This window comes from Megascapheus bottae, chromosome 6 (genome assembly GCF_031878675.1).
Source record: "Megascapheus bottae isolate mThoBot1 chromosome 6, mThoBot2.hap1, whole genome shotgun sequence".
Classification (NCBI taxonomy): Eukaryota; Metazoa; Chordata; class Mammalia; order Rodentia; family Geomyidae; genus Megascapheus; species Megascapheus bottae.
In genome coordinates this window covers 49727053-49754860 of record NC_143514.1, presented here as the reverse complement: position 1 = coordinate 49754860, position 27808 = coordinate 49727053, and the positions used below count along the sequence as shown (strand labels likewise).

At 43.2% G+C, this 27808-nt stretch overlaps 1 protein-coding gene across 1 annotated transcript in view; it reads right to left on the bottom strand.

Moving 5' to 3' along the window:
- The window catches only part of LOC150061802 (zinc finger protein GLIS1-like), a 116044-nt gene that overhangs the window by 321 nt on the left and 87915 nt on the right, over positions 1 to 27808 (bottom strand). The window contains exons 2-3 of the mRNA XM_090333989.1: positions 6901 to 6996; positions 96 to 273 (exon numbers count right to left, since the gene is read on the bottom strand). Coding sequence (XP_090190115.1) covers positions 96 to 273; positions 6901 to 6996 — 274 coding nt within the window. The remainder of the gene's footprint in view (positions 1 to 95; positions 274 to 6900; positions 6997 to 27808) is intronic.

Sequence of the window (27808 nt, the reverse complement as noted above, 5' to 3'; positions counted from 1 at the left end):
AACCCAAGCATATTAGGTGAGATCCTAAAGCTCTGGTCCTCGACCTATGGGGAATATTCACAGAATACAGAAGATGAGTAGGAATGGGCACATACCTGTTAAGGTAGGGGAAATGAATCAGCCTCTCACAGGCAGTAGGGTGAGTTCGGGATGGTGAGGATCCTGTGGAGAGAAATAGGCCCTGGTGGCAAGTGGGTCCAGGGCCCTCAGCCAGGTCCAGGTCCAGAAGGCTCTTCTCTGAGCCTGGAGTGCAGTGGCCATAGCTCCCATTCACTAGACAGACAAGAGGGGAAAAGAGAGATTCAAGTGAGTATGGATAGTTGCAAAAGGGTGCAGAGAACAGGCAACTATCAAGGTACCTGAGCATCACATATGACAGGCATCTGAAGCCATTTGCGGTGCCTCTGTTGTATCTTAGACACAGTGATAATCTTATTTAATTCACATAACCACCTAACAGCCTCTGTAGTAAAATCCCCAGTTCTCAGATGCAAATGCTAAGGCTCTAGTGAGTAAATGATGACTACACAAATTTTGGGTACTTATTGTGTACCATATACTATTATAGGAGCAAGAAACACAAGCCAAATTTATGGTGCCTTCTATTATCACCACACCCTGCTCACTACAGTAGTGCTGCATTTGTGCTGACATAAAAGCAAGCCCAGGAGCCCGTGGCAATGTGGGCACGTGTATGCCAATGAGGTAGATCTGCTGCTACTGGTACCAATGTAGCATCTACAGTGTTACCCAATCCACATATCACTACAGAAAGATACTCATTCTCGTGGTTCTCCAATAGCCTATCTATACTATTCATGCCCTTCCTCTCCCTGGGTTCTGTGAAGGTTAACTGAAGCAAAAGATAGGAAAAACCTTGAAGAACTACACAAAGAAACAAAAAATGTAAGAAATGGCTGCTATCAGCTTCTGTCTTCTCTCAGGTAAGCACAATCAATCTGTAAACTATTTGGGGGACTTGTTTCCTGTTCATCGAGGGGTGATGCTAAGGCATGAAGAGGATGGGCTCTGGAGCTCTCAGACCATGATGTGAGTTCATTCTCTCCCCAGAACTCCACAGGTATACACATCCCTGTTGTGGCTGAGCCTTCCTCCCCAACTCAAGGGCAGCGGTCACCCCCAGCCCTCCAGAATGATGTAGGGTTTGAGCAGAGAAAGGAAATCAAAGAGTAGGTACAGAAGTGCCAGATGTGAAAGTTACACAGAGTTGTAGAACTGTTAAGTGCCTTAACAGATGTAATAAGGCCTTATCAACAGGCCTGTGTATCCTCCAACACAACACCGTCAATCCTGAGAATTTAGGCCCTTAGGATGAGAAACAAAACCAAAACCAAAACCAAACTGATACCAGATCATATCAAGCCTCTTAGCCAGAGATAAGACTGCAACATGAAGCACCAGTATAGTGTGTGCCTGCTACAGACTCATCTGGGCTCTACTTCCCTCAAAGGCAGGCATGAATATTATCATCCCCATCTGACAGAGGAGAAAACTGAGGCCCTGGGCAGTCACACTGTTCTCCCAAGATCACATGACTAGTCAGCTTCTGAGCTGGGTTAGACTCAAGCATCTTAGTTGCTACACACTAAGTGGCCTTTTAGTGAGACAACACCCAGGGATACACCTGTCCTACTCTAATCCTAGCTCACCCCAAGCCAGTCCTTACAGTACACAGCTCTGTGTTGAGGCTAGGTAATTCTAACTTGAAGACCAACGGCCCAAGGCTCTGGACAGGCCTCAGTGTTCACCACCCAGCCCTTTACAGTTTGCACCAATGGCAAGGTCCATGGCAGGCATGGGGCTCTGGCAAGCTGTGGAAGGGGGTTCAGATAAACATCTGCTCTGTACCACATTCCCTGCTTGAGCCTACTCTGTCCTGCTGTGAGGAACATGCTCTCTGCTGGCCTTGGCAGCTGTTCGGCCAGCCCTTCACAGGCTTATTTTTTAATAACTTGGTTGTTTTTTAATTAAAAAGAAATCCCTGGTAACAAATGCGAATGGCCTGAATTAATGAGAGCAGGCTCAGCTCGTTTAACTCTGTCTCTGCTTGGCTGTCCTCGCCTTTCCAAATCATTTCTGCATGCAATTTTATTGTCCCATTGAGGCAAACCCTGGGACTGGGGCCTCAGAAAGCTGTGGATAATTTTATGACCATTAATAGCATTTGGAACAGAGAGTGCTTAATCATCGCGCGGGTTGTTTCTCTGGGGTCTTTCCCAGAGTCCGAGCTGTTTCACTAGGGGTGGGTGCAGTTCTGGGCTTTCTTTGAGGACCTATCAGGCCCTTTGGGGACCAGTGGGTCACTTGTCCCCTCCTTCACATAGGAGGATATGTGTGGTGGAAGAAGTTGGAGCCAGGAACAGCAGTGAGTAAACGAGCATTTAGCCCTTTTTTAAGAGTTCCCAGTGTTCAGTCAAAGCAATCTACATAGCCAGTTCCCAGAAGGAGAAATCCAAAGCTTATAGAGTTTCTGTGCCTCTGACCAGGCTCAAGGGACTATAATGGACAAGGCCATGACCTAAATCTGGATCTTTTCAACTTCAAGCCCCAAGCTCTGTTCTGCTGCTTCTTGGTTAACTTTACTGGGACATCTGGAAAGATCAGAAAGGTTACATAATTTGCAAGGTCACACAGGTAGTGATAGACTTGATGAGATCAAACTCATCAACTCTGTGGGAAAACAACATTATCAACAATTCATTAGGCCTATGAGCTGCTTCTCTGCTGGAGACAGAGGGTTTCCTCCAATAAATCTTGTGGGAGGGACAGAGGGAGTCTCTTGAGTTTCAGTTGGCGCTGGCTAGTATTCTAAGCCCAATCTAGCCTTTGCCCCTGTACCAGCCCAGTGTCTTGGGGAAAACTGTTGTTCTCCCAACATACAGCAGGTCACAGTACTGGCAAGTGTCTACTCAAAGTTGTATAGCAATGTTTGGCAAGCCAGGGTCCAAGCCTATGCCAGACTCTGCCCCAGACCTACCTTTGCAAAGACTGGAAATTAAGCCAGAAATTGTAGTCTATGTTCCAGAAATACTGCTGCCACTGGAACAGTGGGGGTGCTACTCACCCTGGTCTCCTAGGGACACTGTGGGTACTGTCTCCTGCCTGATGGAGTCAGGCCTCTCTGTTCCCAGCGTTGTCACAGACCCAGATGTAAAAACCCACTGTTGTTTATGCTCTATTTACAGGAATCAACAATGAACTTGAGGGATTTATACTGGTCATCCTGACACCCTAAGACCAGGGAGAGGGGCTGACACCAAGAAGGGCTTGTACCTGGCTTTCTCCATGAAAATTAAGTTCCTTTGAAAAGCTGGAGAATAATGGAACCTTGAATTTATTTTTTAAAGTTGGTAAGAAACTCTAGATTATCAGTGCTAGAATTGATCATATGTTATATTAACACACGAAGAAACTGATCCAGAGAGGGAACGTGCCTTCCACAATCATATAGCACATTCTCAGCAGAGCTTGGATTGGTACTTCTGAAGCAAGGTAAGGATTTGATCTGGTTTCCATGTCCAACCTCAGTTTACTTATCTGGGCAATGGCACTGATACCTAACTCAGAGAATTGTGGCCACAGGGAAGGTTACATTTGGCAGGGTGTCTCACTCATAATAAGCCCACTATTAGTAATAATGATTATAACTACTTTATTTCTCCTCAAGTCTACAGCAGGAGGGAAGAACCATGTTTGAGATACATTTTAGCCCCAAGATGCATTTTAGTTTGGCCCTGAGACCAAACTCAGAAGGACAACAAAAACCCTAAGACGTGGAATTTACCAAATGGTCTGACTGTGTACCCCGAATGAAGTCTCAGCTAGCAAACCTGAAGCAAATGGCTCCAGTTACACCCCCAGAGAGCTTGGCAAATTACCCTAATGACTTGGCTATAAAGTGGCACCACATATAAGGTGACTCCCACAAGAATGTTAATTTGTGATGAAGCCTGCCAAGTCTGTACAAGAGTGGACAATGCTGCATTCAGCATACTGGGCCCAGATGCTCCTCCTATAGCCTTGGTAGTGGCTAAGAAGGTCTACTGGCCTTCTTAGCTAGTAGACCCAGTGCTGACCAGGTACTAGTCTAGAGATAGGATACCACACTACAGTTTGCAAAATAAATTTCACAATCAGAAACTGTTTGCTATAAAAGGCCAAGCAGGAAATAGCACAGGTTTTTATAGGAATCTATTCTCTGCCACTCTACCATCACACTGTGAAATGTAGCCATAAACAACCTGAAAACAAGTGACTCAGGCTGTGTTCCAATAAAACTTTATTTAGAGAAGCAGATCCATGATTTTAGACTGTCAGTCTGCCCACCCCTGAAGCCATGAAGGAGAGAATCAGAATTAGAAGCAATCACCTTGTTGCATCTGTAAAATGGGGATCTTTACAGGGTGCAGACTATAACATGAAATCCAACACTGAACACAGTGATAGCACTGGTGGGCATTCAGTCAATGGACATGCCTTCAGTTTGGCTCTAGGACCCATATCCTGACTCTTCCACTCATTCTTGATGCCTTGCTATAACATGTCCTTACCACCAAATCAGGGGCCTGACCTTCCCACATCCTTATAGCCCCGTGGAAGCTTGGATCCTCCAGAATGTTCCTTAGTGTCAGTCCTCCCTGTGCAGCCTCATCACTCAACTCTCCAGCAGTCCTGTGTGTCACGCAGGGTACCTTCTGCTCACCACAAGGCCCAACACTCCAAATGTTCCATCTTTATCGCCACATAGATAGCTTATAATCCTCTGCACTGCCACTGTGCTAAAGGTGCCATTACAGTCCTGCCTCCCCTATAGGTCTTTTTTTTTTTTGCCAGTCCTGAGCCTGAGCTCAAGGTCTGAGCACTGTCCTTGGGCTTTCCTCAAGGCTAGTGTTCTACCTTGAGCCACCGCAACACTTCTGGCTTTTTCTATGTATGTGGTACCAAGGAATAGAACCTGGGTCTTCGTGCATGCTAGGCAAGCACTCTACCACTAGGCCAAACTCCCGGACCCCCTATAGGTCTTTTAAAGCCTCCAGACCAGGATCTCCCCAGAATTTCCATGGGCAGGACATTTCAAGATGTGATTTTTGTCCAACTTCTCCACACACAGAAGACAGCAGGGCCTACGCTGGAAGAGGAGTTACTCTAGTCTTGCACTGCAGGCATATTTTCTAGATACCTGGGCTCCACTAGTAACACGCTCCTCATTGCAGCACATAGCCCTGCAGAAGGTAGGCTAGAAATGCAAGGAGACTGCCAGCTGGGTGAACTGCCTCACTTTCACTTTCAAGGGTGCTGTTTGCCAAACATGGCTTCAGGGAACTAGACAAGCTCTTGTTGCAGATACCCCTAGGTTGAAGACTCAGAGGTTGAAGCCCCAGTCTACCATTAGTTTCAGGGCCAGATAAAGTTACTTTACCCATCTGAGCTTTAGTTTCCTCATGTAAAATGGGGGTACTAATCCCAGCGGCAGTATACATCCCTGAGAAAATGCCTGTAGAGCTAGTGCCTGATGTCACTGGCACTTTAAGAAAGGCCCCTCTGTTTTGGTCACTCAATAGGCAAGGAAAAAAAAATCACAGCTTCACTGGGACAGACCTGCTCTCCTGGCCAGTAGCCATAGAAGAAAAGCCTCAAACCTGAGTCCAAGGAGACGCGCCACAACCCTTTATCAGGAGTCTGAGTAAGGGCTCTGCAGGCTTAGCCTCCCTTAGCCTCAGCTTTTCACTCTGAGCAGCAGAAGTGCTAGAACTAGGTTCTAGGTAACCAGACTGGGAAGCAAGGATACCACAGAAACACTGAAGCTCAGGAAACATAGGACCTCTTAGCTCTTAGGGTAGGAGAGGGTGAATAGCTCAGCTAGTCATATGGAAGATATGTAGTAATCAACTTCTAGGGCCCAATCTGGATCATCCTGGTGCTTTATTATTCCCTTTATCCTATTTATGAAACCCAAAAGCTTAGTGGTCAACCAGGACCTTCTTTTTTTTTTTTTGCCAGTCCTGGGCTTGAGCTCAGGGCCTGAGCACTGTCCTTGGACTTTCTCAAGGCTAGAGCTCTACCACTTGAGCCTCAGCACCACTTCCGGCTTTTTCTATGTATGTGGTACCAAGGAATCGAACCCCGGTCTTCATGCATGCACTTTAACCACTAGGCCAAACTCCCGGCCCCAGCCAGGACCTTCTTAAGGAAGAAAATCTGAATGAGGGATAGCCAGGCTTTCTCCTAAGTCTTAACATCCCAGCAGGATGATATAGACAAGCCTGGCTACTTGCTGGAGCCACTTTGGGGTGTTCACAGCCATCATGGGGCCTGTAACTTGTTTAGGGCATCCACAGCAGCAGCTCCTGATAGTTGAGGCCTCACACCAGGCTTATGGTTGCCCACCATCTTTTATCCCAGACTACAAGAACCCCATAAATTCCCCCTTTAAAGCTAAGCTAGATTTACAGGGACTTGGGCCAATAAAACCTGAGCAGGCTCACCTCTGGACAACACTGCAAAGAAACCGAGCTGGCCCACAGTTCTGTCCCAGGTTGGGCCAGGAAGGGAAAGGTGCAGGGCTGGTCACAAATGCAGGCATAGATCTGTGTATATATGAACACATAGAAGAGACATCTCTTCCCCCAGACTCTCTTCTGTCACCAAATCAGCACATACTATTATTAAAAAGAGTAGAACAAAGCTAGGCAATAATTAGGAAGTATCTTTCTATAAGGCCACAGCAAATATGGGGAATGAAAACAGACATGTTTATGTTACTTTCCCATGCACATGTATACATTTTTTAATTTTACAAAATAAGAATAATAGGAAATATATATTCTTTTTTTCTTTTTAATTTAATGATGAATTATGAGTACCAAGTCAGTGAACTACCTGTTATGTGCCATGTGTAGTCCTTGGCTCTTCCCATGCTCATCTTGCCAACCCTGTTTTCCAGAGGCAGAGGAAGGAGTGTGATGATATCAGCAGCTGGTAAACAGTAAATCATAGTGTAAGGCCAGCTTCATCAGTTTGGAAGACACTATTAACCTAGACATTCTATATCAATAAGGGCTTTAGAGTAGAGGCAGCCAATTGTTTTCCCAGTGTATGAGTCTGTTGTAACTACTATTGACAAAATACTATAACCTGGATTGGTAAACAACTGAATTTTATTTTCTCACAGTTTGGAAGGCTGGAAGTACAAGATCAAGGTATGTGACTATGTTCTAATGAGGGCTATCTTCTTGGTTTGAAGACAGCTATTTTTCCCATGCTATCACATGGCCTTGGCTTAGTACATTCATGCAGAGGGAAAGAGCAAGAGAGAGCTCTGGTGTTTGTTTTATTTTGGTCAGTCATGGGGCTTGAACACGGCCTGGGCACGCTTCCTGAGCACTTCAGCTCTACCACATTGAGCCACAGCACCACTTCCAGTTTTCTGGTGGTTAATTGGAAATAAGAGAGTCAAGCTGCTAAGTCCAGGCTGGCTTTGAACCTCGATCCTCAGATTTCAGCCTCTTGGGTAGCTAGGATTACAAGCATGAGCCACCAGTGCCCGGCTGGTGTCTTTTCTTATGAGGATGTTTAGTTTTATTGGGTAGAGAATTGTCTTTATGACCTCATATAACCTTAAATACTTCTCTTTTTTCCCAAATAAAGCAATACTGAATGTTAAATAGCATATGAATTTGGAGTGGGAGGAATACAAACATTGCATCCCTGACATCCTAGTATTTAATCTTTCCCTTCTTTACAGAGTTCTTTATTTCCTCTCTCAAGCTCGAGAAGGGGAGAGGCAGCATAGTATAGCAGATAAAGTGTAGATTGTGGGGCCAGATTGACTAGATTTAAATCCTGGCTTTCCCATTTATTGGCCCTGTGATCTTGTGTAGGTCAAACAACTTAGCTTGTCTGTGTAAGTTTATAAAGTTGAGATTGTTCATGTCCATATATAAAGTATGTGGAACTGGACCTGGCAAATAGTAAGCACTATTAAGGGTCTGCCATCCTTGTTCTCAATCCAGGGTGAGCTATACCTGATCTCATCTCCTCAGCTATAGTGCCATTGGGACTAACTGGGACACAGGCATGTAATACAAGCTGTTTTGTTTGTTGTGATTTGGTTTTGTGTTAGTACAGGTCTTTGAATTGAAAGTCCTTAGGTTTTTGCTCAAAGCAAGCTCTCTACCACTTGAGCCACATCTCCATTTCTGACTTTTTGCTTAGAGATAAGAGTCTCACAGATTTTCTGGCTAGCTTTGAGTCACGCTTCTCAGATCTAGGCCTTCTGAGTGGCCACAATTATAGTCATGAGCCACTAGCACCTAGCTTACCAATTAGTTTTATTAGCAAGAAACTTAGAACATCTTCTGTGACTGGGAGTGGATAAGGAAGCACATGATGCCAGCCAAAGCCATCTTAATGTTCTAAGGGAGTTAGCATGAAGACAATGCCAATAAGCCAGGGTACCTTGACAAGAATGGCAAAGAAACTGTATATCAGCACTGAAGCACTAAGAACTTTTCACATGAGGAGTTAAATTCTTATAGTGTTCTAAGACTCTCAGATGAATTTCCTATAACTTACAACCCCCAAACAAATTCCTTTAAACATATTTTTATTAATGCAATCATATTAATATTTTATTGAATTATTACAATTTATATACACTCTCACTATCTTTTTGTTTTTGTTTTGTAGGACTGGGTGGAGTTTGAACCTAGGGGCTCATTGCTAAGCATATGTTCAACCACTGAGCCACAGTTCCATTAGGGGCCTGTTCCAGGCCCAGATGTGTGCCTGGAACATGATCTTTCCATTTTTAGGCATCTTAGCTGAGATGTCAGGTGCTCAACATCATACCCAGCTTCTGTTGAGATAGTCTTTCAGATTGTTTTTTTTTGCCAAGGACTGGTCCATAATCACAATCCTCCCAATTCCACCTTTAGCCTTCTAATCATCCAGTGCCATGACATTCAGCTATGGGGTGAGATAGTGTCTCAGGAACATTTCTTCCTGGATTGAGCTTCAAGCTATGATCCTCCCATTCTTCATCTCCCAAGCTATTAGGATTACAAGTTCTGACTACAAACTATCAGCTCAAGTTTTGTTTTTAACTTGAATATTATATTTAGTCTACTTATCTGATTTATATTTAACAGAATTACCATATTGTGTTAAACCTACATCCTTCCTATTTGTTTATTTCATTTATTCTAAGTTCTTTATTTTCTTCACTTTAACTTTCTTTTTTTTTTTTTTGGTGGGTTATGAGGCTTGAACTCAGCCTAGGTGCTGTCTGTCCCTGAGCTCTTCAGCTCAAGACTACCACCCTACCCTTGAGCCAAGCCCCACTTCCCATTTTCCAGAGGTTAACTGGAGATAAGAATCTCAGATCCGGGACCGGGAGTTTGGCCTAGTGGTAGAGTGCTTGCCTAGGATGCATGAAGAGCAGGGTTCAATTCCTCGGTACCACATACATAGAAAAAAGCCAGTAATGGAGCTGAGGCTCAAGTGGTAGAGCTGTAGCCTTGAGAAAGTCCAAGGACAGTGCTCAGGCCCTGAGCTCAAGCCCAGGACTAGCAAAAAAAAAAAAAAAAAGAATCTCAGGTCCTTTTGTTCATGGGCTGGCTTTGAATCCTGATCTTTAGATCTCAGTCTCCTGAGTAGCTAGGATTACAGGCATAAGCCACTGTGCCCCAGCTCATTTTAATTTTCTTTTGGATTGTTTTTTTAATTCCATTTCTCCTTTTATTAGCTTATTAGATATATACTTCTATTATTAGTGGTCATCCTTGACATATTAACAGTTTAACAAAGATTAATGTTTTTACTAATTCATCATAGAAGATACATTCATAAGGATTACATTAATGGAAAGAACAGGATTTGAGATTCCATATGTATATATATATATATATATATGTGTGTGTGTGTGTGTGTATGTATATGCACACACATATGTGTGTATATGTAAGTATATCATAATAGTAAAAAGAATGGAAAAACAATACATAGAGTATTAACAATTCCAAAACTTAAGATTTGGAATTTCCATACATGTGGGGCTCTAAAACTCTTATTCTCTTATTCTAAGATGATATCATTCTTTGAAGCTAAGCATTTCAGTGATTGTGGGTCCACGATTCAGTAAAGGCATGAGTCAGAAACAGTAGAGTCTCTGACTCAGAGGTTATCAAACCCACTGATTCCTCGAGTGCACTTCTGAGAATGCCCTGCAGCCCCTCATGAGCCCTGGCCTGGTCCAAGTTACCAGGGAAAACAATGATGGTCACCAAACACTTGTTTGTTTTTATCAAAAACCAAGGATAGTAATGGGATGAGAAAAAAAATCTAGAGGAAATGGCTGACTGAAACATAAAACAAAAACCAAAATGTTTCCCTTTTTTTCCAGTAAAAACAGTGCTATAATTGTTAATGTCAGGTAAATACTTATGATTTCATGTTTAACCTTTTTTAGCCCTCTCTCCTTAAATCAGGCTAATTATTTTACTTCTGTATCTATGTTGGTTTCCCCCTACATTGATGAAATGGTCCTTTACACTGTCGGAAAATACTAAGTCCAAGTAAAAAGACATAATAGAGATGGGGCAGGCAGTGCTGTGCAGTACCATGCACCTGGAGGACCATGATGTTAGGGCACGACAGGACTCACTCACATCTTGTGTCTCTTCAAGAATCAGTAGCCCTGATTGAGAGAATACAGATACTACCTGGCAGAATTTTCCCTCTTTATAATGGACCAAATCAATACACATTCAAGCAGAAATCATCCTTGAATTTTACTGTTTTTCAGGCCAGTGGTAAAATTCTTTCTTGATGCTGGACCACAGCATCCAACTGAACCTCCCTTGGTCACAAAGGGAACCAAGTGACATTTTATAACAGACTGTGTGCCAAAGCTAGGATGCTCACTAGGTTAGGAGAAGCAAACACATTTCTACTGTGGGTATTTTTAACCTATAATGGTTTAAGCAAGATGTAATCTCATTGTAAGTCAAGGAATGTTTATACCACTATCCTGTGGAGGACTCAGGCATCCTAATGCCACAGAAAATGGCACATGCAGAGATGTTCAAAATTTCTACACTTGATTTTAAAAAAAGTGTTTTTTTTTTTAACAGAGTGGCCAGAAAGACTAGAAAATTCTACAGGGGAAACCATAGCTTTAGTGGCTGAAACCTCTCTCAGTTCCAAATAGATCTGAATCCACCAACTCTGGAACCACTCCTTCAGGACCAGCTCTGTGGCTTGACCCTGTTTGTTCCATGCCCCCTCTCTTCCTGTCCCTTCCCCATGCCCTAAATCTGTGCCCTCAGCTCCCCTGAGCACAGGTTGTCCATTTGAGATCTCCAGTAACATTCTACCTAGAGGCACTTTGGAAATCACTAGGTAGAGGGTTTGGGCGGCCGCAGTGCCTGAGACACACAGTCATTTAGGGTGAAGGAGTTGTCTCACCACTAAGGGCAGGTTAGTCCTATATTAACTTTGTAATAGCTTGCTAGGTATTCGACATATCTATCAACAAGTAACCTGATCATGGGATCCTGAAACATAGGTTTATTTTACGCATGAACACAAAGTACTTTTTCATGGTCTTAACATACACTAAATTTTCCAGGCATGGAACTTCCATGTAAATTAGGCAAAGATTGTACTGAGTTTTGTTTGGAATTTGACCAAGGGTTGTTCACTAGTTCTGAGACTCACGTCACCTCAGTCACACTGCCTGTGACTTTATGTGATGCTGCACACAGGTGTGAGTCCCCAACTTCACCCGTCACCCAGCACACTCCTGCCTGAATGTGTATACATGGAAACACACACTGGCAAGTTATTACCCTTTCTTTTTTATATTACAATTGAAATACTATATGGAATTTTTCTCAATGATGGTACAGGTGAGTTATGAATTTCATGCTGGGAGTGTAAAGGAGACAGTACCAAAAAGAAATCTTGTTAGAGAAAAGAATATGCTGTGGAGAACCTCTGGTGCATGCCAGCTCCTCATTCTGCAGAGGGGAAAACAGGGTCCCTGCAAGGTCACAAAGCAAGTATAGCAGGATCAGGATTTGGTCTAAGTGTAGCTGACTCTGCCTTTCAGAGACACTTCAAGGCAGGCTAGTCTAAATTTCTTAAGAGTCTAGACCTATTTCTAGATCCAAACACAGATCTTGAACTCCAAAGTAGTCATAGAAAGGCAGGTACATAGTTTCATGTGGGCACATAGTTTCAAGGTGAGTTGGTGGCATAGGCCCTTTGCAGGGAGATCGGGGTGGGTGTGTGGTAGACTGACTCTAAGAAAATCCAGGAGAAGTACACCTGAGGAGGATCTTAGCAGGCTCAGGTGCTGGGCACCTGAGGCTCACCTTCAATCCACCCTGCCCCCAGCTTCTCCTCCTTCCATTGCCCTCTGTTCTAAACTCTTTTCTCTCCTTTAGCCCCCACTCTGACTACCTTCACCTTACTTCAAACCACCAGGAGACCTAGACAAGTCTCTTCTCCCCTCGGAGTGAGACCCATTACTCCACCACAGTCAAGATGATTTTTTTAAATCATGAGACTCTGACTCTCACAGCCCAGAGATGATCTGTAAATAGTTGAACCACACAAACAGGACCTCAACCTTCTAGCTGTTGACATTGTTCCAGCCTGTCTCCTGCATTTCCTAATACCTGTGCCAAGATGCTCAAACTTGCCCCATCTACCCTGTTCATCCTCTTGTATCCCAGCCACTCAGGTAGAATTCAAACTCACAGCATTAAAGACACCAGCACTCAATGAATTGAGCTAGGAGTCATTTTAATAGCTGCACAGTGACTGCTCCTCACCTTCAGGCTGGTAGAGAACAGCCCCAAGCTTCAGTAAGGCTGAGTGTTAAAGGTAGACACCACATGCAGGTGGTCATAACCACACGCAGGTGGTGGTCACTGAATGATATCACCATATGATGCCCTAAGTCAATGACCACAAGGACAAAACCACATACAGATGGTCGAAGCAGATTAAATTATAAAAACAGAATATGGCAGCTAAGCTTGACAGGTTATTACAATCCCTGTCCTTGTCATCCTATCAACACAATGTACCCTTACCACTTCCTCTATGCCACACAGCCCTGTGTTCACACCCTCTCTGAATTCTCTTTGCTATGTATAGTAGAGATCCACATAGAAGTGCATCATTGCTAATTCAGAGAAATGTAGAAGTAATTCCACCAGGTGAGAGTCAGGCCAGGCCCCGAGTGACACAGAGCATCTGTGTGGCTAAGAAAGACATATTAACAGAAGACACTGTACAAAAGGAAATGTACTCTTTACCTGACCCATGTAATAGTGATCTCACTGTATATCACCTCTACAAATAACAATAAAGTAAATTAATTATTAAAAAAGAAGAAACCATGCAAGGTATGACTTTACATTTGTGAAATATATGGTTTATAATATTTTTAAAGATCCACTTAACAGCCAAGACAGACCAGAAGATTCTATGATATAGACACCACTGCAGCTTCAACATCTCTGTCAGCTGAAACTCACCAAAGTCCCTCATAAAATGAGGAACACAAGGAACATTCCCAAAAATGTGCTTGAAGAACTATGACTGGCACCCAAACAGTGTGCAAACTGTGTTTGCACTCCAAACTGTAGTGGGCCTGCTGTAAGAAGGATACAGAACGGGGTGGACCAGAGTCTACTGCCCTCACTTTTGATTCTACAAGGGAAATGCAGCTATGAAGGGGCAGCCGTTGAAACACTGCCATGAGGGAATTTGTCCTCCATAAGGGGTCATCATACTTCAACTCCATGGGGACCAGACCTGGTACGGTCAAGAGACCAGGGAAAGAAACCCTGCTCAGGAAAGAAGAGAAGGAGACTGTACAGGTGCCTCTGTATGTTTGTGTCTCTTCTGATCCCAGCAGTATGAACTGTCCAAAGGCTTTGTGACTATGAGGAGGGTGCTGTTGCCTCTTCCCTCTACTACAGGTCCTCATACCGGAGGCTCTTCAGAACTGTAGGCCTTACTGTTCAGGCCTGGGTACCAGTTCTCAGTGATCCAAGCCTTTGTCTGGATTTGGCCAAAGAGAATCCCATGTACCTGCCTGGGATCCTCTTGGACTGACACAAAGATACAGGGATGAGCTCCACAGAGTTGTCACAGGCTGAGAGCCACAAGGACCCTTAATCACCAAGTGATGCCTACTCTGATATGTATCTTCTCCACATGGAGTTGGCTGTCCCAGTGCACTAAGATCCCTCTTCTGAAGCCTAGGGAGATAGGGGATATATGTCCATACCTGGGGGAGAGAGCACTATATTAAACATTTCCTCTAAGCCTCTCAAAGATCCTGCTAGATAAACCAATTAGACACTTGACACGTGAGAAAAATGAGGCCCCTGAAGCTGAAAATACTTTTTGTGTGTACTGGTACTAGGGTTTGAATTCAGGGTCTGGGCACTGCCCTTTAGCTTTTCTGCTCAAGGCTGGCATTGTACCATCTGAACCACAGTTTCACTTCTAGCTTTTTGCTAGTTAACTGAACATAGAGTCTAATGGACCTTACTGCCTGGGCTGGTTTCAAACCATCCTCCTACTATCTCTGCCCTCCTGAGTAGCTAGGATTATAGGCATGAGCCACCAACACCTGACCAAAAAAACAAATAAACAAACAAACAAACAAGATCTTGATTAATAGGGGACATAGATCCTAGATCAGAACCAATCCTAGGGCTGGTAGCTCTAGACCCACCAGTCTGCCCACTGGCTCAAGAGGCCATTCCTAGAGGAGCTGCACTACTGAGCAGCCCTTAGATGTTCACTGTAAGTTACCAGGTCTAATAGAGTCCTGAAAGATAATCTAGGTCTCTCACATGAAAGGAAGACTGGGACCCCATGGGAAGTTTTAAGGAGTTTGTCCAAGGTCATACAAGAGCCAGTGGCCAAGGTGAGCCCAGAACCAATTCTCTGGTATTGATCCTGTTATCCCACAGTCACCTCCTACAGGTGGCCTGAGGAAATGCTTGCTACCCAGCATCTTAGAAGTACAGGGCATTTATTAGACAACTTACAACTGCATTTCAGGGCTTTCCCCACTTTCTCTGCCAGATATAGGTCACATCAGCGTACTAAAGAGACAGGGAAACTGAGTTTGGGAGGTGATGAGGGGAAACTGAGTTTGGGAAGTGATAAGGGCCAAACTGGCATTCGAAATAGGTTTGTTTGAGGCAAAGAACCCCTAGACTGCTGGATTGCTGTCTCCCATAACATGGTACCTTACTGACTAATGACATCATTCAGTCTGTGGCTGAGGCTGATCTGTGCTTCTGAAATCAAGCATCTTTCTCCAGAAACCTTGACAGCATAGCACATTATTAACATATTTGGTCAGAGAAGCAGTGTACAGGAAATAGGAGAGCAGCAAGGACTAAAGGCATGATTTTCCCCAAGTGTGCCTGCCTTCTTCTGACCCTCTGTCTGTGTTGTATGCCAAGTTCATTGCCAAACATGGGGGCCCATCAGCAGCCTGGCCCTGAATGAGCACAGTGTTTGGGACCAGTCAACAAGATGGATGTTGTTTCGTTTCGGCTCTGTGCACCATAAACATTCTGTAGCAGACACAGTACCAGGTGGTTTCACTGGCTCTCCCTCAGCAGCTGGTCAAGCTTGCAAAGGCTGGATATAAACAAGAGGACTGGGGGATGGAAGGCAGGAAAGCCTTAGAGACAAGAACACAAAGAGCCAAAATCTCTGGGCCAGGATGGAGTTGGAGGAGTCCTAGGAAACAACAGGGTACAGCCTAGATTCTGTTCATCTCTGATACTGAGCTCAGTATCAGAGTCTCACCTCTAGCCCCAGTTCCCTCACATGGAGAAATAAAAGTGGGTTCCACAGATAAGGTTATAACAAAGACGATAGAAATCACTTATGAGTGCACTGGTAGGACTAGAGCTAATGGAGGACAAGATGGTCCATGTAGGCCCTATGGTTAAGACGCAGGGCTTTAGAGAAAGACAATCTGTTTTAGAATCTGAACTCCAGCACTCACCTCCACTGTTGTATTGGTTAGGTGATCTAAACTCTCCATTTCCTTCCATTATCTATAAATTGCAGACTTCATACGGTACAGTGTGGGGATCAAATAAGATAATGCTGCTGGAAGGCACTTATCTCAAGCACTTTGAACACACTTATCAAAGTTTTCATGTCCTCTAAGTCTCATGTAGCCGAGTTGGGAGCAGGCTTTCAGGAGAACAAGATTGGCCAAGGCTGGGCATGGTCAGGTATTCTGGGATCTCTCTCCTAGTTTGAGTGCTCTTTGGATTCCAGACCCAGAGCTCAGGCTGCCTGGTGCCCATATGGGCCTCACCTCCCAGACCCAGATATCAAGCCCCAAGCCCATGTAGGAAGCCATCCAACTTGATTCTTCACAAGCCAGTTGGCCAAAAATCAATGTGTCAAATGACCAATTCATCAAAAGCCAATTAGCCAGCCACAGGTTACTTTGCCAAGTGGCTACATTCCCAGGTTTTCCAAATAAACAGTTACCAAAAATTTGTTTGTTTTAACTATTTATAAAGATGACAACACTTTGTGTTAGAGGAGATGGTTTTAGTTTTAGTTAATATGTTTTCTTTTGTGTTCAAGCAGCATTTAAAAAATATTAACTTGGTCAAAATCAAGGATCATGGGTTGGTTTAGTCTTATTCAGTATTTAGTATTCAGTTTATTTCATTTGATTCAGCAATCAAATGTCAGTGTTTCATAAGGAAATCTTAAAGTAACACTATGTATAAGGTTGGATGGAAGTCCCTAAAAAGATACATCCTAGCCAAACCTCTGGAATCTATGAATTGAATATGACCTTATTTGAAAAAAGGTCTTTGCCCATATAATGAAGTAAGGATTTTTTTTTTGGCAGTGAGAGGAGGGAGTGTGTGTGTGTGTGTGTGTGTGTGTGTGTGTGTGTGTGTGCGTGCATGTGCACGCGCGCGTGTGCCATTAAACTCTGAGCTTCACACTTTTGCTTGGCTTTTCTGATCTGCCTAGTGCACTTGAGCCATGTTCCCACTACCAGGGTTTTTTTTTGCTGGTTATTTGGAGATTCTTAGATTTGTCTGCCTAGCGCTAGCTTTGAACCATGGTTCTCAGATCTCTGCCTGCTGAGCAGGAAGCATTATAGGTGTGAACTAAAAGTAGCTGGTAAAGTAAAGGATTCTAAGATGAGGACATCCTGGATTATCCTCTGAGCTCTAACTCCAACTAGAAATATCCTCATAAAAAACAAAAGCACAAGCCAGGCGTGGTGGCTCATACCTGTACTCCTAGCTACTTAGGAGGCTGAGATCTGAGGATCGTGGTTCAAAGACAGCCAGGCACTAAAGTCTGCAAGACCCTTATCTCCAATTAACCACCAGAAAACCAGAAGTGGCCCTGTAGCTCAAGGGGTAGGGTGGTAGCCTTGAGCTGAAGAGCTTAGGGACAGTGCTCAGGCCCAAACTTCAAGCCCAACAACCAAGAAGGGCGGGGGAGGGGGCGGGGAGTACAGAGAAAGAGAAGGTAGTAATATAACTAGGAGGCAGACACTGGAATCATCAGAAGCTAGGATAGCAGACAGTAAATTCTCTTCTAGAGCCCCCCCAAGAGAACGTGGCTCTAAAAACACCTTGATTGTGGACTTTTGACCTCCAAAACTGTGAGAGAATAAACATCTATTGTTTAAATTTTTCAGTCACTTTAAATGACCATGTTTGTGGTTATATGTTTATATAATAATATAGCAGCCTCAAGAACCAAATAGGGTCTTTAAAAAAATAATCATTTTTCTGTCTCCCTAACTCAAAGATTCTTCTGATAATTTCTTAAGTAACATATTAACCTTAGTTTGGAAACACATTAGCCTTAGGTTTTTTTTTTAAGTTTCTAGTAACATACTACTGTATGTTTATTTAATGCTGTGTCCATTTTAGGACTTTTTGTGATTATAACCAACTTTTATGTTATTTATAATTTCATAACAATAGCTAATATATCAAAATCTGCTATCTATTCTTTAGAAATATTAGCCAATCAAATCCCAGCAATATTTTTAATATATTTTTATTGTAATTAATAGAAGGGTTACATGATATTTGCCAGATAAATGGTGCCTTAATTCCCACACATTGATACCCTTTCACATGTCATGGTCCCCATTTCCCTTCCCCCTTCCCCCACCCTTCATCTTGTTTTCCCCCGTTCCCTATCCAATTTCAGATAACCAAATACAATACATCATGACCAAATAATCTATGGTTAACTCAAAAGGTCAAGTTCTAAATCAATACAAATAATTCACTAAAAAAAGAACAAGCTGGACACAGTAGTTTATAACTTCAGATACTTAGAAAGCAGAGAATCACAAGATTGCAGCATGAGGCAGCCCAGGCAAAGATTAGCTAGACTCCATCTCAATGAACACGCTAGTCCTGGTAGAGCATTCTTTCCATGAGATTCTTATCTCTGATTTACCACAAAAAGCCAGAAGTGGAGCTGTGGCTCGAGTGGTAGAGGGCTAGCTTCCAGTACAAAAGTCCAAGGGCAGCACCCACGCCCAGAGTTTAAGCCCCAAGACTGCCACAAAAAAGCAAGACCTCCTCTAAAAAGTAACTAAAAAGGAAAAAGAATTAGGCTCAACTGGTAAAGTGCTTGTCTAGCAAATACAAGACCCTGAAAAAAAATCAAAAGCAGAGAAGGACCATATGATCACCTCAACAGACAGAGAAAGCAGACTCATTAATGATGAGAATTCCCAGTATAGTAGAAACAGAAAAAATGTCCTCATTTTTATGATAAAGTGTCAATGTCAATAAAGTATCAATGACCAACTATAGCTAACATACTTCATGGTGAGAAGGTAGCTGCTTCCCTCTACTACATGGATAAGACAGGCATGCTCACATCTACCACATCTCTGCAACATTATGAAAGGTCCTAGCAATGAACAAAAAGAAAAAGACACAAGGATGAAAGGGAAAAAAAGCACATCTCACAAGGAGATGTCAGAGAAATTAGAATAAAACTAAGGGTGGTAACATCAGCCTGTCTGAATGATTTAACTGGACACTCGCTGGAAGCTCATAATTGCTCAATCAAGGATGTATTCTTCATGGCCAGTCCCAAAGAGGAAACAAAACGTAAGTCAAGCTACTTGCCAGCTCCAGGTCTGGTTGTCAAGCCTTGGCATCAATGACTGCCACCTTTTCTTGCTTCTAAGCAGGAAGGAATCAGAAAATAAGTCTTCAAAGAAATGATTTGAGTTAAATTCTGAAAGATTATTTGCCAGAAGGTAGGTCAATAATAGTAGTAAAAATAGTACAGGACAAGCCTCCAGCCACAAACAAGCATTTGCAAAATATAATGAGGGCTTTGAATGCTTTAGTCCCGGTACCAAAAAGCCCAAGAAATAAGATGAGTAGAGGCTGGCACAGGTGGGGTCTGGGACTTGGCCTATGTCACGATGGAGTTGGATTCCATCTCCTGGCCCTGACTACACCAAATTCCAATACACAAACCATATTCATTCATTCATTCCTCATTTGTAAGCATTCAACAATGTAAGCACATACACTGTTGAAATCCTTGTCTAGTTGTCCTGGATGGCATCGTCCATTCCCAACCCTGGGATACATGGACATCACAGAATGAATTCCTATTACATGGCAGAGGCTGAGCTTGATGCTATATAAGCAAAATTTTATTGAATCCCCGGATTTTCTCCATTTTGCAGATGAAATAAACAGCTCGTAAGAGAAACTGATTCAAACCCAGATCTGATTCCTACACTCTCCTTTGGAGGGATCCAGCTGTACAAAAACAGGGCCCAGATACATGTTGACGCCAGCCATGAAAATGATATGGGGCATGGGAGGTCACCCCAGCCTGCGACTGCCATCACAAGTGGGGCACCTTCCTTCACAGGGGTCTGGATCAGCCTCAATGACTGGCTTTTCAAGGGAGTGACTCCTGACAATGGCTACACTATCCCTTTCTCTGCTGGCAGAAATGCAGGCTGGAGTGGGGCTGCTCTGGGAATGGCAAGGGGGGCAGGTAGGGCTTGGTGCCAAGGTTCCAGCCTTCTCCACTCCAAGCCTACACCTCTCTGGCGTGACCGGAGCCTGGCCAAATACTAAAGTTCCCATTACTGCAGCTAGTGGGGCCGTTAATCCAGTTAGAGGCAAGTCAAATAAACAAACAGCAGACAACCCATAACCTCCCCAGGGGGCTGCTTTGCCTGCCCTGCCCTGGAGTTGCTGCCAAGTCTGTCCTCGATAGCAGGCAGCTTCAGCTCTGCACACTGCCCCTTTGCCAGCCCTGCTACACCCTTGCCCCGTGACTCTCCCACCAAGTCTGAGACTCCCTAGCCTGCATTCAGGTGACCCCAAACTGACCACTGTTGGAATCTCACACTCATGCCATCCTGCCCTACCATCATCATGACATTCATTATTCAAAGGCATTGTGTTTTTGCCATCTCTGTTTTCAGCTCTTTGAGGGCAGGAACTTGGTCTGTTTTGATCACCACTCAGTTCCAAGAAAACTACCTGTCTCATAACAGTGATTCAAGAAGTATGTATCATATCTGTGAGCCCTAGGAAGCCCACATTAGGGGATACCTTCAGTGAAACCTTCTGGAATATCCCTTGCTCTGCTCCTTGGTGACACAAACCCAGCAACCTGCTCTATCATATCTCCCTCATGCCCAAGGGCAGCACTACGGCTGATACTATGCTGAATCAGACACTTAACCATCAACAAGCCCACCACAAGGCTGGATACATTTTCATAAATAGTGAAAGCAATTAGCTTTTCCACCTGTGATAACTATCAAGTATTGTACACGTGTGCTCAGTTTCCAGGGCCTGTGGGTCAGAAGCATTTACCACAAATGTGTCTGCTGGACTGAATTCTGGGCAGTTTCTGCCTCTGCCTTAATTTTGGATCCCATTGCCACAGCCACACACTGGAACTGTGCCACCTCCACCTTCACTAGTCTGAGTCCTTAACAACTCAAAAGTTACCTGAATGGCCTAGGAGGCAGAGGTTAAAAAAGCGAGAGCAGTCTTCTGCAGCCATGGAAGGGGCGGGGGCACGCAGTCTGCACATGTGAGCAGCAGATGGTCAGCTGGCCAGTCGGGAGGTTTCTATTTCAGTGACAATTCATTTTCAGTAATTATCCCTCTCTCGTTTAAAGTCACCTAAGGCAGCCCTCGTGGGCACAGCAGACCTCTTCTCTGGGCTAACTTTCAAGTTATTTGCACTTGTGGAGATGCATAGAATTCAAAGCAGATGTGCCAAATTGAGTCTCTCGCTTGCCGCTCCATCTCTGAGTTTTTTTTTCTGCCAGCCCACTGTAAATGTTTTTTTTAAATGGGACCCCAATAGTCATGTCAAACAGCTAAATTCAAGGTAGAATGGGGCTGCCAGCAGGAAAGACGGATGAAATTTAAAATCCCTTTCGACAGATTAACTACAGACACTTTGAAGCCATAAATCATGCAGACAGTCTAGAAGAAGCTAATAATGGATTTGAGGTTTACTCATATTTATTATCTTGAAGAGATAAAGGCATGCAAGACCAATGTGCTTGGCTGCAAATCCACTGGAGACTCCCTGAAACGGGGTGTCCACCAGAGAAGAGGTAGAGTAGAGGAAGGGAGAGACATGGGAGGAGAGTTAATTATGTACCTGCTATGAGATTGGCATGCCTTGTTTCATGTGAGCCAAATGTGTGAAGACTGTATTGCACTTATTTTATGAATGGAGCCTCTAAGATGCCCTGTTCAATACCACATAAAAATGGTCTCCTGATTACAAAGTCTGTGCTCTTCCCCTCCAACAGTGTAGGAAAACGTGTGGGAAAAGAGAACACAAGAGACCTGGCAGTAAGGGCATAATGTCCAGTTACTCATAGAATCTATGCACTGCTTTACCAGCTATTCCTTGTAGCACCCTTTCCTGGGATGCCTCTGGTAGCTATTTCCTATATTTATGTTCCTGCCAAGATTTGGTCTGTTTCTCTGCCCTTGAGAGCATTCTCAAGGGCAGCATTTTTGTGTTTTTCTTATTCATTCCAGAGGGCTGTCTCAAATAAAGGAGACTATGCATATATGAGTTCACCCATGCACATACCGAAGAAACTGAGTGCTCTATTTTAATGGAATTCACTGATACCTAGCCCTGAAGACCAGTGTGATTGATGTCTGACATCTAACAAAGGCGGGCAGATGCCAGATATGCTAGTATTCATTGAGTACCTCACTGATTCAGTCTACATTATACACTCATTCTATCAGAACTGGGGACAGAACCACAGACCATATACAGTGCCCATGTTGAACTGATAGCTGAGCATCAGGCACTGATTCACTGATTTAACACTAGCCCTAGAGGAAGGATCCCTGCCTCACACCTAACAGATGAGGAACCTGAAGCTTGTCCAGCATCAAGCAGGAGGTGCGCTTGGCCTGCCTTCCACTAGATATCCTCCCTTTTCAAGGTCCCACTCCATTCATCATCTCACAAGTTTAAACTCGGTACACCCAAAATGTAACACAATCTTCAGGCTGGAGGTGGAATGGCTCAAATACAGGAATGGAAATCAATGCTCTGAGAGCAAAAGTGGCAGCCACTAGGGAAGAACCAGGCACAGGACAAAATACTGGATCTCCAGTTTCAGTTCTCAATGATTTCCAGCCATAGAAGCAAGTCCTAAGCTAATACCTAAGATAATACCAGGTATACTATGTATTATCTGACAGGAAAAGTCATGCTCTAGACATCTCATGCCATAAGCCTGAGATATATGGGCTGAAGAGGTGTACTTTCATGAGGGCTCCAGAGAACTTGTTGTAGTCCACCTGTAACTAGCCCTACTCAGTGTTATGCTACCACAACACTTCAAAATCAAGTCTTATTACACCTTGAGTTTAAATCATCCCATGCAAACATAACTTAGTCAGCTTAGGACCAATAGCTATTTGCCATTCCTGTAACATACCTTCTCATGCTACAACTCTACCCCCAGTTCATGTTCATAGTGCTCAGTTTTCCCAATTGCCTTTCCACCCAGTTCACCCTGGTGAACTCATCCCTATGTACCCTGCAAAGCTCCAATCTCATAGCATGACTTAGCACCTGTCTCAGAATGCTGGCCAAGGAATGGATGAGGTGTGAAATGGGCTTACAGAACATGCTTGGATCCAAACATGAAGGAGGAGCAGAGTACATCACTGGGCACCAACTTCCACCTACAGCACCACAATCACACCAGTTCTATCTCCCATCAGCCGGCTTGCTCCCCTTTCTGGGTCTTTGCCCTTGTAAGTTCCTTGGCCTGAATGTTAAGTAGGCATGGGCATGGGTGTATGCCTTTTCTTGTCAGTGGCTAGCAATTCCTGCAAGGGTCCTTGTCTGTTCTGTTTTGTTTTGTTTTCCTACCAAACAAACTACTTCCCTATTGTTATCATGGTCTGCACAAGGACAGGGACTCTCTCTGTACCTAACCAATATCTGCTAAATTAGTCTGTTCTGCAAAGCCCAGAGAGCTTTATGAATCATTCCTGTATGCACACAGGACTTGAGAAAGTTACCCTACACCACTCGATATGTATACTTTGGGGTTTTCTTTCTGAGAGATATCTAGGGCTGGTTGCACATGTGTATTTATGGTAAATCTTTTAAAATGGAGAAAAATTCAATAATCCCATTTTCTGGCCTGTTTAGATTTAGATATATTCATTTCTTTTCTACAATTGTGTGTGTGTGTGTGTATCTGTACACACAAATATTTAACATCTTGTTACAGATTACCATTTGTTTAGAATTTGTTATAAAAGATACCTCAAGTCACAAGCATTTTCTCTTGTCCCTAGGGGATTCTTTTTACAAAAAAAAACAAAAAACAAAACAAAAACCTCCCCTTTTGGCAGTACCAGGGCTTAACCTCAAGATCTTGAACTTATTAGGCAGGCAGTCTGCCAGTTGGGCCACATCCAACTCTAAAACTCTCTTTGGAATGGCCGCATAATATTCCACCTTGGAGCTACACCATCAGCTGTCCTCTGTTGTTTGGCATTTAGATTGTTCACAATTTTTTTGCTCTTATAAATAATGTTGTGATGAACAACCTTGCACATAAATCACTGTCTACAGCTCCAATGCTTCCTCCGGCTAACTTCCAAGAAGAGGAATCCCCAGGCCAAAGGGGAGGCATGTTTTCCAAGCCTATGAAACATGGACAAATTCCCTCCAGAGAGAGCACCCAGCTTGTTTCACCAGCAGCTATGGCAGCCTGGTGCCATGGCACATGGGTACAAGCAGCAGGGTCCCTTTATCTCTAAGCTTTGTGAGACAAATGATATCATACTCATTTGGATCTTATTACCAGTAGGGGCAAATATTTGAAAATACTATTTAGCTATCTTAATTTCCTCTTCTGCCATCTGCTTGTTCCTGTCCTTTATATATTAATTCTGTGGTTTTCATGAATTAAGACCACCAAATTTTCTTTTTGGAGAAAATTCCCTTCATATTTTTTTGTGAGTCATGGGGCTTGAACTCTGGGCCTGGGCGCTGTCCCTAAGCTCTTCAGCTCAAGGCCTACCACCCTACCCATGAGCCACAGCCCCACTTCTCATTTTCTTTTTTTTTTTTTACACAGCTTTTCTACTTCTCGTTTTCTATTGATTAATTGGAGATAAGAGTCTCACAGTCTTTAGTGCCTGGGCTGGCTTTGAACCATGATCCTCAGATCGCTGTCTCCTGAGTTGCAAGGATTACAGGCGTGAGCCACCACACCCAGCTCCCTTCACATTTTTTATTGCCTCTTTTTCCTGTTGATAATTATAACATATAAAAATGTTTAAAATTTTAAGTACTCTTAAGTACAGCTTAGTTACAACCACTTACACAGCCTTTATATAAACCTCATCCTTTTCCAACTAGATGTCAGAAAAGTATTTTCCTATATATCTTTTAAATTTTTTGTGTCTTCATTTTTTCACACTTAACTCCCTCATCCATCTGGAATGTATTTTGCAAGATAATGAAGGTGAGGATTTAACTTCATGTTTTTTTCCCAAGTAGTTAACCAATTGTCCCCATCTGTGTTATGTTTTTCAAGATCTTAACACCAGGGTTTCTACCATCTCCCTGAGCAGCATGACCCACAGAGTAACAATACTCTCAAATAGCATGTGTGTGCACTTACACTTTACAAAGCATTATTCATTTATCATTCACTCATCACATTTTAGTTGAGCACCTGCTATGTGCCAGGGATCATACGTAGTGTTGGGAACACAGCAGCGAATGATGTGAATGATCATTTCTGCTATTCCAGTTTGCATTGTAATGGGAACACAAAATAAATAACTTAATTACACAGTGATAAAGAGAAAAATGAAACAGAGATGGAAATAGGTATGTAGGGAAGGCCATTCTGGGAAGTATCATTTAGGTAATGACATAAAGCAGGGAAACATTTGAATGATGTGGATGGGGAGAAAGAGAGGAGGCATTCCAGGCAGAGGCAGCAGTAGATCTAACTAATGTCCCAGGGTCAGCTAGAAGCCAACTTGATAAGCCAGAAAACACAAAGGAGGAAATGAGATCAGAAGAATGAGAGGGGTATGTTTGTGTGTGCTGTTTGTGAGTATATATGTATGGATATGCATGTGTGCATCCATGTGTATTTAAGCATGAATGTGTCTTCATATGTCGGGGGGTGATATAGGGTATTGTAGGCCTTTGTACAAATTTTGCTTCACCTCCTCTGGATAAGATGAGGAGTTTGGGTGTTTAAGCAGAAGAGAACATTTTATATGTTTCAACAAAAGTTTGTCCAACCCAACACTCCTGACACTAGGAGCTAGAGTGTCTCCAGTTCTGGTGGGGCCTGTCTTAGGCACAGCAGGATGACTATCAGCATCTCCAAGAGTGTTGCATACGTCTCACCCTTCAGGAGTGACAATCAAAACATGTAACCTGATCACAGACTACTCTTTAGTGCAATAATAATTTACTCTTTGATGCTCTTGTCACCTGTGACATCTTCTCAGGGTCACCTCTTATTCTAGCCACTTCTGCAGTAACCAGCTACATGAAGCTTCCATGGGCTTTGGCTTTGAACAGGAGCTGCCAAGAAGCACATTTTATAAGCAAGCATATACCACAGGCCTAGTCCCAAAGTAGGTGGCTACTGCTTCCAGAGCATCAAGGAATGCACTGACTTCCCACTGCCTTGTTCACTGTGTCTCTCATTCCTGCTCCCTAAGGTCCCCTCCCAAGGAAATTACTTATAATGCAAAACACAGACTCTGTTTTTAAAGATGCCAGGCTTGGGAAAGTAGAAGGGAAGCAATGAAGAAGAATCTAGCGATGCATGGAAAGCAAGAGAAGTGGTCTCTGTCTTCTGTTTTCTTTTTGTTGTTGGTGGTGGTGGTAGAGTACTAAGGGTTGAACTCAAGGCTTCATCCTGGTGAGGTAGGTACTATACCAGTTGAGCCACACCCCTAACTACTTTGCATTAATTATTTTTGAGATAAGGTTTTGCTTATGATTGTCCAACTTGTGCTTCCCATGTCAGGCAACCAATGGCCTAGCCATTCGTTGAGATGGAGTTTCATAAACTTTTATACTCAGATTGACCTCAAACTTCAATCGCTGAGCTACTGAGTCCTAGGTTTTGATTTTTTATCTGTCAGAAATGGCAGAAGGGCTGTATGATGATGGGACTGATCTAGAAGAAAAGCAAAATTGATGCAGACAAGAGAGGTATAATTTCTGATAGTGGATTTTATGCAAATGTAAGAGAAGGGATCTCAGAAGTGCTAAAAAACTGACCAGGAAATGAGCCATAGAGCCAGTATCAACTTCAAGGAACTGAGATGAATAAAACTTGTACTCTGACTTTAATGTTAGTTAAAAATCTACTTAGAGGGCCGGGAGTTTGGCCTAGTGGTTAAAGTGCTTGCCTAGCATGCATGAAGACCCGGGTTCGATTCCTCGGTACCACATACATAGAAAAAAGCCAGAAGTGGCGCTGAGGCTCAAGTGGTAGAGCTCTAGCCTTGAGAAAGTCCAAGGACAGTGCTCAGGCCCTGAGCCCAAGCCCAGGACTGGCAAAAAAAAAAAATCTACTTAGAGACGCTAAAAATATAAGAAATTGCAAAGATGTAGGCAGAAATCAGTAATATAAAAATATGCGCACCCATACACATAACACAATAGAAATCATCAATAAACTAGTCTAAAATTACTTCTTTAAAAAGATTAATAAAATTGACAAGCAACTAACAGAGAAAGATCACAACTTACAGGAAAGAGGCATAAATAACTAGTACCAGGAGTGGAAATGAGACAATACTGGATGCTATAAGCAAGGCAAAGATGTTAAGAGATTAGAAATATCTTTATGTCAATAATTTTGAACTATAGTCAACATGGACAAATTCTTAGGAAAATACAATTTACCAAAACTGATTAAAGAAACAGAAAACCTGAATAATCCTGTAGGCATTGTCAAATTGAATTAATGGTTTAAAATGTTCCCACAATGAAAACTCTAAGCCAAGATGGGTGTTCTAGAGATTTCAGCACAAAATTCAAGGAAGAAATAATTCTAATCTTACACTACATTCCAGAGATGAGAAAAAGAGGCAATATTCCCAACTCATGGCATATTGCTAGGAAAACCCGAGTTTTAAACCTAAACAAGGACAGTATGAGGGAGGAAAAT